This window comes from Poecilia reticulata, chromosome 9 (assembly GCF_904066995.2).
Source record: "Poecilia reticulata chromosome 9, P_reticulata-male-v2, whole genome shotgun sequence".
Lineage (NCBI taxonomy): Eukaryota > Metazoa > Chordata > Actinopteri > Cyprinodontiformes > Poeciliidae > Poecilia > Poecilia reticulata.
This window is the reverse complement of record NC_088838.1, coordinates 33634606-33651351: the sequence shown is the minus strand read 5'-3', so window position 1 is coordinate 33651351 and position 16746 is coordinate 33634606. Positions and strand designations below refer to the sequence as shown.

Sequence of the window (16746 nt, the reverse complement as noted above, 5' to 3'; positions counted from 1 at the left end):
CTGAAATTATAGATATAACAACCTTCGTTTTCGTGTTTATGAATTGTTGGGAATGGAAATCCCGATCGATGAATCATAATTTGTATTGACACACGGAGCATAAAATCAGCCAAGAAAAGCATTCAGACTTTACTTATTTTATTCACTTTCAGCGCTGAAAGGAGACGCTTTTACCATTACATCCGAGAAGAGTTTCTAAAAAAAGTCTGTAGCGTCTGAGGAGAAAGAGGAGGGCAGCTGATTATATGGACTGAAGACACTCCCTGAAATCTCACCATGTCTCTGTGGCCTGGGAAAACGTTTCTTTTTCGTGAGAAATGGACCTTGGTGTCTCACAGAATCAAACATGTAACTTTTTACTATGGGCCTTTTGTCTAACAGCGTGTGACTCTTTCTCTACCTTGGTAAAGCGTCTCAACATTCCCCCTGTTGGGCTCTAAAAGAGCCCAAAAAAGGGAAGACAAACCCTAGAGTAGACGCTGTCCCTTCCGGAAAACATCCCCCGAGGCGTTTGCAGATGTTGATATACATAGCTTCATTTCAAGTATTGATGTTGTCTTTCATTCATTTCATTTCATGTCAATTTTGGGGGTAAAAACGGACAGGGCACCCCGAGGCCTCTTAGGCGGTGGATCGCAATCACAATGTCCCCCTTACAAGCTAATAAAGAACATGTAAAGAAAGAAAATTGTTAAAGGATATTAGAGTGTTAAATTTGGAGGAACATAGGTCAACCCTCCATGGCATGACTGTTTTTTTTTTTTTTGTGATGGGAGAAAATATTTTTTTTGCAGCTTTGTCAGAGCTTCGTCATCTTCAATTACACATCAATCTTAATTTTGGACTGTAAATTATTTCATTTTTGATTTATTTATTTTAAAACCAGATTTGTTTGTTTTTGGTTGGTATTAGCTCAGGTCAACACTATGCCATAGAAGGTTAAAGAACTGTAAAAAAGCAAAATCCGAAAATGTTTTCTGTTTTTTCTTTAGTAATAAAAGTTAAAAGAGATGAATGTTAAATTTAATGACACATGAAATGGTTAAAAGTTATATTGAGGGAATTGTTAGAATGCACTACAATGCAAATTGAATGAAGGGTCAGGACAGTATTTCAAAACTTAATAAAATGCCAAAAGAGATAAAGTGTTGGGTTAATATTTTCAAATGAATAAAATGTAAATGAGTAAGAGTTACTAAAATGCAAAATCAATAAAGTGTTAGGTAACATGCAAAAAGTCAATAAAATGTTAGATTAATATATGTTTTAAAAGTTAAGAACTAAAACAGGAACCAAATTTAATAAAAGGTAAAATGAATAAAAGGTAGATATTACTGAAACGTTAATAAAATGTAAAATTAGAAATGTTAAGATACTATCCTTTAATGTCAATGAAGCAATAAGGAATAATGCGTAAAGCGATCTATTAGTACGTTGATAAACCAAACTTATTTGAAATTTTAAGGTAATATTTAAAAGTTAATGAACCACAGAAAGGATGCAATGTTAAATGAAATGGTAAGAAAAGCTTAGAAGTAATGAAAATGAAAAAGCACAGAACATACAACTAACACTAAACAGCAAACCAATAAATCAGGATCAAGGCAGCACAGTCAAAATAAACTGGTATGAATGAACTATGATGAGGAAACAAGTAAAAATGCTTTCTAAGTAAAATGTAATAGTAATAAAGTTTAATCATATCAGTCTCTCTATAGCGAGACCTATCAACGTCAAATCAGTTTCTGCGTGTCCAGATGTTGAGCCGGCGCAGCTCGATGGGAAACAGGCCAGCGAGGCTTCAGTGGCGTTTCAGCTGTAAATTGTCCATGTCCAGATGTTGAGCCGGCGCAGCTCGATGGGAAACCCTGACAGGCCCGCGAGGCTTCAGTGGCGTTTCAGCTGTAAACTGGTCCACCAATCGTGGAAGGTGCTCACAGTCTCACATCCCGGCACACCCAGAAAGGATTGGACTTCATTCTGCAACACAAAAAACACAACATAAAGGGAAATCAATGGATTATATAAAGAAAATTAAAGTGAAGGAAAGCATCTATTTTTGTCACTAGATACTAGTACTGCCCTTAAACTCTGGAAAGCTGGAGCTCCACGGTCGTCTTTTGGTTCTGGGAAACCATCTGATAGGCAGGTGGGGTTCTATTGGTACCGCTGCTCTTCTCTGTGTTGGAGGTGATGCACTGAACAGCCAAGGACCTCAGGCAGGGAGCAGCAGCATCCACAGGTGATGAGGAGAGCAAGGAGGACGATTCTTTCAGATTGTGCATCATCATGTTTTTTCTTTCTTCTCTCTTTTTTAAAAGGCTGCTCCTTGAAGCTGAAGATCAGGTAGTTTTTTTAAAATATATATACTAAGCCAATAGAGCATCAATAAATCAATGACATTTGTTATTTAAGTTCTCCTCTTAATAATAGTTAAAGAAATGCTTAAATTAAGTAACATATTTTAACCTTCAAAAATAGCTTTGCTTGTTTTAAGTGTTGGATATTCACAGGATCAGACAAAATCAAAAACCAAACAAAAAATCATGTAAAGATCAGATTATAAAATGAATGTGCAAAACTGCCCACAGTCATGTTTTATCAAAGAAATATCATTTGAAATGTATATGAATTATCCCTAATAGAAACTTTACCAGAAAATTTAAACCATACATAAATGTTTTGCTTTTGTTATTTTAATCAAGTTCAATCAAATAGTCCTAATTTAATAAGAAGTAACCTGCTATACTAAAGGCTTGTAACATATTGTCAATAGTGTGAAAAGTTAATGATACGTGTTAAGATCCTTTGTAATATATTCCATTCATGTCATAAAAGATAACCCTGTTTTGTCTCAAACCAAAAACTGTAAATTATGATTATGAGAAAAGTTTAGACATTTTAGACAGACCTTGTAGTTACATATTGCACTAGAGTTTTAGTTTTATTCTGTCAATCTGTTTGACCCGCTTTAAGCAGTTCCATAATTGCTCATTTGTAAATCCCAATTTAGACCAATTTACTTTGAATCTTCGTATTTTTCTTTTCATTTTAAAACCTCATGTAATTAGCCTGTTTTTTTTGTTTTTTTTTGCTTGTTTTTTTTTTACAAGAATAAAGTTAACCCTGTCACTCCATATTAAAGTGACTTTATGGTTTTAAATCCCAAAAGTTCAACACTTTTATCTTTTGAAAAATTGGTTCTTTCGAAACCCTTCTATAAAATATTTATTTAACTGAATTACCCTCTTTTGTAGTGTTTATCATATTTATCAATGTTTTTGGCAGTTTTGGGGAGAAATTTGATACAACTAGATTTATTAAATTATATCATTTTCAGGTTAGACCTTTCTGCATGACTTGGTTAAACAGATCATTTTGAATTATAGCCAGAGAGAAGCAAACAATTTATTCCCTGTTTTAAACAACTCTATTTTGTAGAAATCTATTTGACACATGACATCATTGTTCATTTTAATGTATTCAATTCAGAATATTCAGTATTACTTTGGAAACTCATTCGAATAGTTAAAACATTTGTGAATTTTGATTTAACCTCTTTTATATTTTGCTGAAGCCCAAAACTGAAAAATTTCTCAATATATTAGATTAACTCACAATTTGTAGATTAGATTCATTCCATGCATCTCCGCCTGTTTCTGTATTGAAACACTGTTTAATGTTTCAAAACAGAAACTCCTAAGAAACCCACTCAAATCATTTAGCCCACATTTCTTTCATTGCTAACTATAATAGTTGGGTTTAATTTAAATAGGGTGTTTACACCTCAGTGAAAGAATTGAATATTTGATTGACAATATGTGCAGTAAACCCACAATTTGGTTCAGTAATTTTCTGAAAGGTAATTTTCCTAAGATTTGAAATGGATTCAAATAAACTTAAATCAAAACTTGAAATACTAGTCCTCATATTTGTAGCCACTGTAATTTGAACCAAATAGATTCTAGACTATCCTTTTTTGTATTTGAAGTGTGGCTGGTTGTGCTTTTGTAAATCAGGAAATTAACATTTTTTACCGTACTTTTATCCTTTTTCAATCGTTGTCATGCTGGAGGAGAAAAACCCATTCGCCAGATGTTGGACAATCAGAGTTCTAATCATTCAGGCAAACAAAATATTTCTGTAACCTGCAGAGAGTCCTAACACCCTGCTGCACCGAGCCTTCACTTGTACCATTAAACTTATCCTGGGGGTCAAATAGCAGAGATCAGAATGCAAAGACAGTAGACCATGAATGTGCTGTAAATTAAACTAAGGTGAGAAAAAGTGGCATCACACAATTCGAAAATTCAAGAAAAACCATTAAAAACTACCAAGTTTTGTTGGCAGCCATTTTGTCTCCAACCTGTAGACTGAGTGGAATCCCAGGGGCCCCGGAGCCCAAACCACATGACCAGAGACGTAGAACCCAGGACCAACCATGGCAACAGACAAGCAGGAGCCTCTGAGTCTCAGGATGACTTTACATGTGATGTTCCATTTGCCCCATCAGAAGCTGCTCAGGGCAGCATTCAGTCCCGCTGTGCAGAAAAATCTGGACAAAGTGTGTGGCCCCCCTTGAGAGAGCGAGGGAGGGACGGAGAGATACAGCATGTCATTGTTTTCAAACCTCCGTATCACGTCGGGCAGAATCCGGTGGTCTTTTCTGCCATAGGAGACCCTCACAAATCACGCCTGGGTCTCGTCCTGTAGCCAGGTGTGTCCTCAGAGATCACAGTCAAACATCCAATGCGAGATCCTGCAAGCTGCAATTCGTCCTCATGTGACAACAGGAAAATCCAATCTCACTGACCTCTGTAGAAGCTGTAAGAATCGTCCAATAGGTCTTTGCCCTCAAACAGCAGTCTAGCAGAAGATGGTACAATTCATAGGTGTAGAAAGTGCAAATGTCCAAGTCGGCGTGGCTAAGAACAGCAGAGGGCTGATGCCTTTTCTCCTCGCATGGCCCTGAACCCGCAAAACCCGGCCCCCATGGTCCCCGTCAGACCACAGGAAGCAGAACTGCTAGAGTAAAAACAAAGTAAATTAAGAAAATAAAAGTGTGTGCCCCCTTTTGCTCACATAATTATAAATTAACTGTCTTTTCTGTAGCTTGTGATGTAGAGTTGCCTCTTTTTTGTTTCTTTTCTTTTGTTTCAGCCAGGCTCAGGGTCACTGGAGCGGCTCAGATAACGTCCACTGCCTCAGACCCTGAGCTCCAAAGATAAAATAGAAATGCATTAAGATGATTCACCCTCAGATGTTTCAGAATTAACCGGTTGTGGAACCAACTCCTTTCAAAAATCAAACTAAGAAATTATTAAACATTTTGACAAAATTTAGTATTTCCAGCTTCATACACTTTTCATATATTGGTTATTCAAATGCATATGTAAAATAATTAATTCAATATTGTACAATTTTACACAAAAGCATCCTTGTGATATTGCCACACTTTAAGACAACCAGTTAAATTTCCTTAATAATTTAGGTCAAAAGAAAACTGTAATCAGTTATTCTTTATTCCATTAATGAAAATATTACCATTATCCTGATATTTTTCAAAACTGCTGAGTATTGTATTTATGTATTGTTTTCTTTTTAGAATTAAAAAATTGTTCACATTTTGTCAGAATTTTTCTCCATGTCCCCTTTGGGGCTCCGTAGAATTTAAAGTACTTTTAACCAAAATGTTCTCAATGATAACACCTAAATCCAACTGTAATTTTATACAATTAAAATTAGAGGTGATGCAGGAAACCCATCAATCTGAAAATAAACATGGCATAGATATTGATTGAAGCTATTCAATTTTATATAACCAATTGTTAATTTAGTAAGAGCTTCTCTATAACTCTGTATTTCAGTCATGCAGGAAGGCCCAGTGTAAGAGCTCATTAAATGAACTCACAATATACCAATATTAAATGAATACATTCATAATTAACCGTATCTTTAAACCGACTAGGAATTAGTCTATTTCTTCTCCACCCCCTGTTGATATAATTTAAAAATTTGAAAGCGATTTTGCATTTACTTTTCTCCAAACTAAAATTTTACAGGGTTTCACAAGTTTTCCAAATCATCTATCTAGAATTGAAAGTAGACTATCAGATGTTCTAAATGTAAAGTTTTATCAGAAATGTTTTATCTTTATTAAGTTTTATCTTTTACCATTTCCCCCTTTTGTTTTCATATGTAAATGGAAAACAAACATTTCTGACAACATTTCTATTGTTCTCAGAAATATTTTTCAGAGATTCTTTTTCTGTACATATTTCTAAAATGTCCAACTGAAACTGTACTGCAAAGGCCAAAAGTTTTATTATTTTAAAGAGTTCAGATCAGAATTTGGATTGCTTTCCTAAAAGTGTCAATGTTTATTTTGAACTGACAAAAGAAAAATTGATCAGATTTTTCTTTTGTGGCAGAGGAGCAAAAAGTGTAGATAAATATTGTGCAGTACTGTAAGATGTCATTGCGTTTCAAATCAAATGTTCTGTTGGACTTGAATTTATGCATCAATTCAATCAAAATTTAAGGCACACAAGTGTTGTGAGCCCATTGTTGTCCAATCAGTTTGTTTTTACATAATCAATCATATCCACTTTAGAAGTTTCATCATATCCTATTTGTGCCTTTCTACCAAGACACGCGTGTGTTTCGAAAGCAGCAGTTAGTTAGTTAGTTAGTTAGTTAGTTTTGTTATTAGAATATAAAAACAACAATCATATTGATAAAAATGAAAAGAAAATAAAACACGTCAAACTAAATGAAACAGTCTCGTAATAAATGCTATCTGGTTTTAAACCAAAGCTGAAATGTGATTACTCCTTTTCAAACATATTATTTCCCACTTTGAAATGAGGTAACCGAATTATTTAGATTTAGAATCATTAATTGTCTTTGAGACAAGAATATGTTGCAACCAATGTAATTGAATCTAGAGCTGTTTCATAATCACCCTTTGAATCAAACACATACTCATATTTATTTACCAATTCAGTTCCCTCTTTATGTATTTTAAGGTGACCAAGTTTCAAATGAAAAGAAATCCTGTTTTTGATAAGAGAGAAAATATTGTTTAGTCCATGATAAAGTTAAAGTTGCTATAAACCTCAATTTTTCAAGTTTCATTATGTTTAAATTTAAACCCCTCTACAGCTAAGCTGAGTTTCAAAAACTTCAACACATTAGATGTCACTTTATTTTGTTTATAATTTTACCTGTTTTGTAATTTCATTCATCTTTCATATAGTTAATTTTACCACATGTGAAAATAGTGGATTGTGCCAGATTAGTTTAGTTCCAATCAGTTTTCCTTTAGCGTCATTTATTCCTTCCAGCCAGTATTACCCAGAAGGCCGTCTGTTTAACAGGTCGCCTCCTTTCATCTGCACCAGGTATTCTATCCTTTTTATTTAGTTTTTCTCTTTTTCCCTTATTTTGATATTCATCATGCTCTGCCAAATAAGTTATTAATGCTTCTATTTGCTCTCAGAGTGTAATCTATGACCCGATGCCCCACTTTGGATCGTATTTTTTCCTTTTCAAGTTCACCCTCCATCTGTTTAGGCTCAAAATTTAGGCTCAAAAATCACTTCTTCTCTCTTTTCTCTTTTTTTTTTGCAGTTTTACTCGCACGGCGGTGAGGAAATCAAACACAGCAGAAAATCAAACCCAGCAGATCAGAAACCTCCCACAGATTATAATTTCCCAATGTTGACCATGGTTTTAAAACACATTGCAATAAACAGAAAAGAGTACATTTAAACACATAACATCTGCTTCAGCGGCAGAAGTTTACATACACAGCTGACAGATACACAGAAATGGATCCATGCTTTTCAGCTCCTATTTTTGTCCTCTTAACTCTTATTACTCTACAGAGGATCAGATCGCGATCAACCTTATCTCATTCTTATCCTATGGTGGACCCTCTCAACACTTTTGTGTTTCTTGAGTAAGTCTCAGATTGGCTAACGCGTTCTTTTCCGAGGGCAGTACTCCCCGAGGATAAAACCGACAAAACCTAGCCTTAACCTTTCCCGCGTCCAGGAAAGGCTGGGGACGGCCAGTTCCCACTGCAAGCCAATCAACCTTTACACCTAAATCTTCACACCTAAAAACTACTTTAGTTCTTCACACCTAAAAACTACTTTAGTTCTTCACACCTAAAAACTACTTTAGTTCTTCACACCTAAAAACTACTTTATTTCTTCACACCTAAAAACTACTTTAGTTCTTCACACCTAAAAACTACTTAGTTTCTTCACACCTAAAAACTACTTAGTTTCTTCACACCTAAAAACTACTTTAGTTCTTCACACCTAAAAACTACTTTATTTCTTCACACCTAAAAACTACTTTAGTTCTTCACACCTAAAAACTACTTTAGTTCTTCACACCTAAAAACTACTTTAGTTCTTCACACCTAAAAACTACTTTAGTTCTTCACACCTAAAAACTACTTTATTTCTTCACACCTAAAAACTACTTTAGTTCTTCACACCTAAAAACTACTTAGTTTCTTCACACCTAAAAACTACTTAGTTTCTTCACACCTAAAAACTACTTTAGTTCTTCACACCTAAAAACTACTTTAGTTCTTCACACCTAAAAACTACTTTAGTTCTTCACACCTAAAAACTACTTAGTTTCTTCACACCTAAAAACTACTTAGTTTCTTCACACCTAAAAACTACTTTAGTTCTTCACACCTAAAAACTACTTTATTTCTTCACACCTAAAAACTACTTTAGTTCTTCACACCTAAAAACTACTTTAGTTCTTCACACCTAAAAACTACTTTAGTTCTTCACACCTAAAAACTACTTTAGTTCTTCACACCTAAAAACTACTTTAGTTCTTCACACCTAAAAACTACTTTAGTTCTTCACACCTAAAACTACTTTAGTTCTTCACACCTAAAAACTACTTTATTTCTTCACACCTAAAACTACTTTAGTTCTTCACACCTAAAAACTACTTTAGTTCTTCACACCTAAAAACTACTTAGTTTCTTCACACCTAAAAACTACTTAGTTTCTTCACACCTAAAAACTACTTTAGTTCTTCACACCTAAAAACTACTTTATTTCTTCACACCTAAAAACTACTTTATTTCTTCACACCTAAAAACTACTTTAGTTCTTCACACCTAAAAACTACTTAGTTTCTTCACACCTAAAAACTACTTTAGTTCTTCACACCTAAAAACTACTTTATTTCTTCACACCTAAAAACTACTTTATTTCTTCACACCTAAAAACTACTTTATTTCTTCACACCTAAAAACTACTTTAGTTCTTCACACCTAAAAACTACTTAGTTTCTTCACACCTAAAAACTACTTTAGTTCTTCACACCTAAAAACTACTTTATTTCTTCACACCTAAAAACTACTTTAGTTCTTCACACCTAAAAACTACTTAGTTTCTTCACACCTAAAAACTACTTAGTTTCTTCACACCTAAAAACTACTTTAGTTCTTCACACCTAAAAACTACTTTAGTTCTTCACACCTAAAAACTACTTTATTTCTTCACACCTAAAAACTACTTTAGTTCTTCACACCTAAAAACTACTTTATTTCTTCACACCTAAAAACTACTTTAGTTCTTCACACCTAAAAACTACTTAGTTTCTTCACACCTAAAAACTACTTTAGTTCTTCACACCTAAAAACTACTTTATTTCTTCACACCTAAAAACTACTTTAGTTCTTCACACCTAAAAACTACTTAGTTTCTTCACACCTAAAAACTACTTAGTTTCTTCACACCTAAAAACTACTTTAGTTCTTCACACCTAAAAACTACTTTATTTCTTCACACCTAAAAACTACTTTAGTTCTTCACACCTAAAAACTACTTAGTTTCTTCACACCTAAAAACTACTTTAGTTCTTCACACCTAAATCTACTTTTTCTTGTCTATACTCCTATGAACAGTTAAACATGTAAACGCAATTTGAACAGAAATGTATGAAATTTATACAGACCTGAGAAACAGTACAATGGTGTATATTAAGGAACAAATGTCCTTACCTTTCATGTGGGCCCCACACCAGAGTACTGTTCCGGAAAGCCTGCGCCTGAACGGCCAGTCCAATCTCCGCTCATGTGTCAACACAAAACCATCCTCTGCTACCAACTGTTGGGAATGGAAATCCCGATCGATGAATCATAATTTGTATTGACACACGGAGCATAAAATCAGCCAAGAAAAGCATTCAGACTTTACTTATTTTATTCACTTTCAGCGCTGAAAGGAGACGCTTTTACCATTACATCCGAGAAGAGTTTCTAAAAAAGTCTGTAGCGTCTCAGGAGAAAGAGGAGGGTAGCTGATTATATGGACTGAAGACACTCCCTGAAATCACACCATGTCTCTGTGGCCTGGGAAAACGTTTCTTTTTCGTGAGAAATGGACCTTGGTGTCTCACAGAATCAAACATGTAACTTTTTACTATGGGCCTTTTGTCCAACAGCGTGTGACTCTTTCTCTACCTGGTAAAGCGTCTCAACAGAATCTATCTATTAACTTTCTGGACTGATGTGAAATAGATTTTTTTATGTCAGCTGTTGACAATTTCTGGCACTTCTGTTAGTCCGTAAAATGGTGACAGCAAAAGTTTTGAGAAAACTCCAGTCAGTTGGTTGTTCAACAATAATTAAACACATTATTATATATTCAATACATAAAGTTCAATACTTTAACCTTCTTGAATTCGGCACCTAAAAATTAACCAAAGTATGAAAAACTAGAACAACTGCTGTAACTAATAAAAACTAATATGAAACTAAACTTTGCATGAATTTAGCAACAAGACCAGTTCATGTTTTACTTCCTGGTTTGGTTTGCAGCCGATCGGATGTGACGGGGTTCTGTTTTCCTCCAACACGCTGGATAAGTGCGGCGTTTGCCAGGGAGACGGCAGCAGCTGCAGCAGAGTCACCGGAAACTTCCGGCGCGGAGCCACGACGCTGGGTGAGCCTGCCGGGCTTTGACTAGACACCCAAACACAGACAGCCACACGCTCAGGAGAAAACATGTCTGCATTCTGTCTGGTTCAGGTTATTCTTTCATCACCCAAATCCCTGAAGGATCCTGGGACATCCAGATCATCGAGAGGAAGAAATCAGCCGACGTTCTCGGTACGTTTTCTGGGCCTTTATTTAACAGAACACAAAGAATAAGAAGTAAAAAGTGACCTCAGCTGAGTTCCCATTTGTTTGCGATCCAGCTGTGACCGACCAGGCGGGAAACTTTTTCTTTAATGGCGCCTACAAGTTGGACAGTCCGCAGAACTTCCACGCTGCAGGAACCATCTTTAAGTACCGGCGGCCCATGGACGTTTACGAGACCGGGATCGAGTACGTCGTCGCCAAAGGCCCCATCGACCAGGCCATAAACATCCTGGTACAGACGCATCAAACAGTCGTAAAATTTCTTCTGAAACGGTTACCGTCCCTGACAGGGTTGCCAGATTGGGCGGATTTTCACCCATTTGGGTTTTTTAACACAAAAAGCTTTTCAGAAAGTATTCAAATAGTTGTCATTTTTTTAGAGCATAAAATGCTCTAAAAATTATGTAATTGCATTTATGCGTTTACCTTATTACTTAATTTATTTTGAAATGTAAGAATCTGTCGACCATGACATCATCATTAGCTGCGTTTCCATTACAAACATGGAAAAATCTTTGTGGATTTTCTTCTAATGTTGAACAGACACCATGTTGGTGTTTCCATTGAATAATAAAAGATATTAAAATCACGTTTGTTCTCACGATAAATGATTTAAAACACGCCGCTCCGTCGTCCTCCAGCCACTTCCTGTGAAAAGATGTTTTAGTCGACATTAGCAGAATATAGAGGAGCAGCTACTAAAACACGACAAAGCCTGACAAAATGAGCAATATATATATATATATATATGTATAAAAATACATTGCATGATGAATTTAAATAAAATCAATGATTTTCATTTGAATAATTTATGGTTTTTCTCTTTGGTTTGGTGTTTTTATCTCAACTTGCCCTTTTTTTGAAGAACAATTTTACTTAGAAACTTTATAATTAATTTTATTTGTTGTTTTTGCATTTATTTATTTTGGAAACTTAAAATGTCTTCCAGCTCCAGTGTTAAAAGTTCAATATAATTTAAAGTTTATGTACCGTTATATTACTTGGAAATGGTTTCAAAACAACAATCTTATTGTTTATTGAGACAATTAATCATCCAGAAAAACTTTCATTAGAGGTTGAGATTTGTCCTTTTTATTTATTATTTTTAAGTTAAGCAGGTTTTACTTTGTGTTTGGGTGGAAACTGTCCGTCAGATCTGGCAACCCGAGTCCAGGACCATCTGTAAAAGTCTCTGTTGGTCCAGGTGTGGAACCAGAACGGCCGGACGCCCTACATCACCTACGAATACACGGTCCTGCGGGACTCCCTGCCCCCCGTCCCGCCGCCGCCGGTCTACACCGGGTCGGAGACGTCGGCCGCCGAGGTGTCTGTGGAGGAGGACGGCCTCGCGTCGCCCAACGGCAGCGTCTACGACCAGAAGGTTCCCGGGGGGCCGCTGGAGGCGGGCGGGGCCGACGGGCCGAAGGGCCAGGAGACCAACGAGGTGTTTGAGGAGACGACGGCCATCGACTGCGACGAGGACGACGCCGGGCTGCCGAAACGCACAGGTGAGGACAGAACCAGACACATCCAAAGGCTTCCATACAGGAAGGTGATTCCTTTATATTCACTGCTGATGTAAAAACCTAAAAATAATAACAATTTTGCTCCTTTCTCAAAAGTAAAAAGTCATAATATTATGACTGGATTCATTATTTTGTTTTTATTCTCATAATATCTCAGCTTTATTGTCATATATTTTAACTTTAACTTTGTAATTTTACAACTTAAGGTTTGTGTTATTTCAACTGTTTTGTACGATTTTATTCTCGTAATATGATTTTATTGTGATAATTAAATTTTTCTTAGTATGTAACACTCTGTCATAGTATTTTGTTAAATAATACTATTTTAAATATATATATAAAAGCCTGAGTTGAAATCAAAATGCTCAGATAATTAGTTATAAAAATGTGAAAACACAGATTTGTTTAGAATAAACCTGATAATGTCAGTGATTCTCCATGCAGACCCAAACTGATCCTCTCTACTGTAAGTCTGTAAGATTTTCTTTTTTCTGGTCGGGACAGACGGGTCCAGTTTCACTGAGATCCTTTCGTGCTCCATGTTCTGCATGTGTGTGAGATGGCCCTTCAGGCTCTGCATTATTCAGAGAACAGACACATAAAGAAAACCAGCAGTTGATGAAAAATTCAGAATTTTGTGGCGTTTTTGTCTTTTAAAAATGGCCGCATCAGAAGCATGAGCACTAATGGCTTTCCAGCGGCCTCTCGGCTCGCTGCGCCGGCGGCACGACTGACAGCATATTGACTCCGTTTCCACGACGACCCAGTTTTCTCGTTCCAGTTTTGGCTCGTTTGTTTGTGTTATAATTATCTGCAAAATTATTTTATTATATTGATTAATTGCTCACAGTCATATTTAGTAGTGGAATCGGTTTCTATTGCGCTGAAGAGCATCTTAGAAGTGGAAAAGTAACTTCTCCGTTTCTGTTGCCGTTTCGCCCGCTTCGTTATCCCACATCCTGTGCATGTGATTCACATTTTGCAGGTTTTTTATGCTTCCATTTGTGTCTCAACTGCTTCTGAAAAATAACCCAAACGCTTAAGAAAAAATAAGTTAATGTTTTTTAAAGACGGGAAAATGAGTCGTTTCAAAAACCTGAAGTCTCAATTAATAGGCAATGCCCTGTTACCTAGCAACCCGAGCTGAACGCTACCCCGTTACCTAGCAACCCGAGCTGAACGCTACCCCATTACCTAGCAACCCAAGCTGAACTCTGCCCCGTTACCTAGCAACTCAAGCTGAACTCCGCCCTGTTACCTAGCAACCCAAACTGAACTCCGCCCCGTTACCTAGCAACCTGAGCTGAGCTCCAGATGGTTTCACCTCAGTTTTCACTGTACAATGGCTGCTGGAAAAGACGAGCGTTTTGTTGTTGACTTGTTGGTTGTACAGGAGGCTCCACTTCTGCTTGTCAAACATGTTCGGCAGTATAGTTGCACAGCCATTTTCATGTGCGAATCGGTGGGGCGGGGCCAGCAGCCGCTTATTTGCATTTAAAGTGACAGACACCCTAAAATGGCTCAAAGTGCAGAACTGAGCAGAATAAAATCTCGTTATCTAAGAATTATTTTGTGCAAAAAATGAAGTGAACATGTTTTATAGAGGCCTAACTTGTTCAAGGAAGCAGAATAAGACCTTCTGCGCCGCTGATCAAAGCTAATCATCTCTGATCCGGGTCAAGGAAACAGCAGCCAAACTCACGGCACCGCCAAGCCTCCCCCTGATGATGCCGCCCTGGACTCGGGGCCGGACTCCACCAACCTGATCTGGCGGGTTCTGCTGGACGGACGGATGGGTCCGGACGAGCTGCTGATCAACATCTCCACCAACCAGCTGCTGACGGAGGGCGACGCCCTGTTCCCCCCCGAGGCGGGCCTGAGCGACCCGGAGCGGCCGGCCGGCCCGCTGGACCTGAACGACACGCTGGAGTTCGCTCTGGGCCACAAAGGCAACGACAGCGGGGACAACCAGAACCGCACGGCCCAGACCGGCGCCGGACGCTCCAACAGAACCAGGTCAGACCAATCAGAACCGAACATCAGATCAATAATTGACTCTAGTTTCACCTGTTCAGCAGCCAGAAGGAAAAAAAACAGAAACAAAATATCCAATAAAATGTGACGAGGAGTCAATAAGTTTAAATAAAACACCTGGCAGAGCAACAAATTACAAGTTATAGGTATTAAAACTGGAAATAAATTCTGAAATAATTATAATTATGTGCTTAAATTAAATTAAATGATTTCAGTGTCATGACTAGTTAGAATGACATGACTGATTATTGCTGATATCCTGAATTTGTTTTCTGTTGAGTCAATTTGCTTATGACGTTTTGAAATTTCAATAAAACAAAGAAAAGTAAAACTAATATTTGTAAATAATGCTCTATTTTCAGCTTGGGAACAGTTCTGTCAGCTTCTCTGGGCTGATTTTAAGTTTAATGTGTGTCCGAAGAGAAGAAAAATGAAATTCTTTGCAGATTTTTGAAGCAAACTTTTGCGTTTTTCCACGTTGTTGGATTTTCTTACGTTTTTGTTCAGGAAACCCAAAATTTTGCAGGCAACTGTTTTTGTCGGCTGAGTGGAGACAGAAGGATGCTTATGCACAATTCTTAATTCAGATATCAAAAAATATTACTTTGATTTGTCATGATTACGTTCCAGATATCTTGAGACGTAATTACGGATTTGTGACCCGTCAAATGACGAATCCTTTGATGTCGCTTCAGATTTCTGCAAAGGAAATCTGACACGTCAAAATGTAATGAAAATATCTTTAATTTTTATTCTTACTAGTCAGGATGTAACACAAATATTCATATTACCATTCATTATAGTCAAAGTATATTTTTAGATATGGGTTCTGTAATTACAGATGAAACTGATTTATATGGTGCGTTCACACTGCAGGCTGAAGTGACTCAATTCCGATGTTTTTGCCGGGTCCGTTCACTCTGCCAGTAAATTCTTCCTGTATGTGTTCTGCAGTGTAAACGGGCAAACGACCTGAAAGTGTCCCGCATGCGCAGTAGAGGGCGCTATAGCGTCATCGTTCTCAGTGTTCTGCCAACCGCCATAAGAAGAAGAAGAGCTCAGTGTTTGCGGAAGTAAACATGGAGGCTAACGGTGGAGCTTAGCTTATATATTTGAAGTTGTTGTCCAACCGGAGCAGCTAATTAACAACTTAATCCTCATATAATCCGTCATGGTTGTTGTTTTTATTCCCGCTTGCAGGACGCAGAATAGTGAGATTTGTTGAGAATCAGTGACGACACGAATGCGACCTGAACGTTATGGTCACATTTGAATCGGATACGTGTCGGATATGGATCACATTCGAAAAAGAATCCGACCTGTTCTGTTCACACTGCCAGTAAATGCGACTTGTATGTGTTCTGCAGTGTAAACGGGCAAACGACCTGAAAGTGTCCCGCATGCGCAGTAGAGGGCGCTATAGCGTCATCGTTCTCAGTGTTCTGCCAACCGCCATAGAAGAAGAAGAAGAGCTCAGTGTTTGCGGAAGTAAACATGGAGGCTAACGGTGGAGCTTAGCTTATATATTTGAAGTTGTTGTCCAACCGGAGCAGCAAATTAACAACTTAATCCTCATATAATCCGTCATGGTTGTTGTTTTTCTTCCCGCTTGCAGGACGCAGAGATAGTGAGATTTGTTGAGAATCAGCGACGTTCAGTCCTGGACGTTATGACGCATTTGAATCGGATACGTATCGGATATGGATCACATTCGAAAAAGAATCCGACCTGTTCTGTTCACACTGCCATGAAAAGATCGGACACAGGTCGCATTACGTCAAAAACATCTGAATTGAGTCACTTGAGGCTGCAGTGTGAACGCAGCCGTTGGGTTGGTTGCCGTGGCAGGTTTCAATCTGCAGACGTTTCCAGCGTCGCTCTGGTCCACATTGAGCTGAACTCACATCTGAATTAAAGCTCTGCTGAATCCTGGCGTTTCATGAGCGTAAAGCTGCTGACTCTCTGTTCACCAGGGGGAATCAGAGGTTCTTCCAG

The 16746-nt window shown here is 37.4% G+C and overlaps 1 protein-coding gene and 1 long non-coding RNA gene across 5 annotated transcripts in view; one reads left to right on the top strand and one right to left on the bottom strand.

Annotated features, from left to right (window-relative positions):
* Nucleotides 1–16746, top strand: part of LOC103470838 (ADAMTS-like 2) — a 40173-nt gene that overhangs the window by 17009 nt on the left and 6418 nt on the right. For all 4 annotated transcript variants that reach the window (XM_081610977.1, XM_081610978.1, XM_081610975.1 and 1 more), the window contains exons 7-12: nucleotides 10868–10991; nucleotides 11078–11158; nucleotides 11248–11423; nucleotides 12396–12699; nucleotides 14400–14733; nucleotides 16725–16746. The exon at nucleotides 16725–16746 is cut by the window's right edge and continues 82 nt beyond it. In XM_081610977.1, coding sequence (XP_081467103.1) covers nucleotides 10868–10991; nucleotides 11078–11158; nucleotides 11248–11423; nucleotides 12396–12699; nucleotides 14400–14733; nucleotides 16725–16746 — 1041 coding nt within the window. The remainder of the gene's footprint in view (nucleotides 1–10867; nucleotides 10992–11077; nucleotides 11159–11247; nucleotides 11424–12395; nucleotides 12700–14399; nucleotides 14734–16724) is intronic.
* LOC145552910 (uncharacterized) lies at nucleotides 122–6222 on the bottom strand. The gene is made up of 2 exons (XR_014089045.1): nucleotides 4441–6222; nucleotides 122–4069 (listed from the first exon to the last, which is right to left on the bottom strand). It is a non-coding gene; the product is annotated as an uncharacterized LOC145552910 (long non-coding RNA).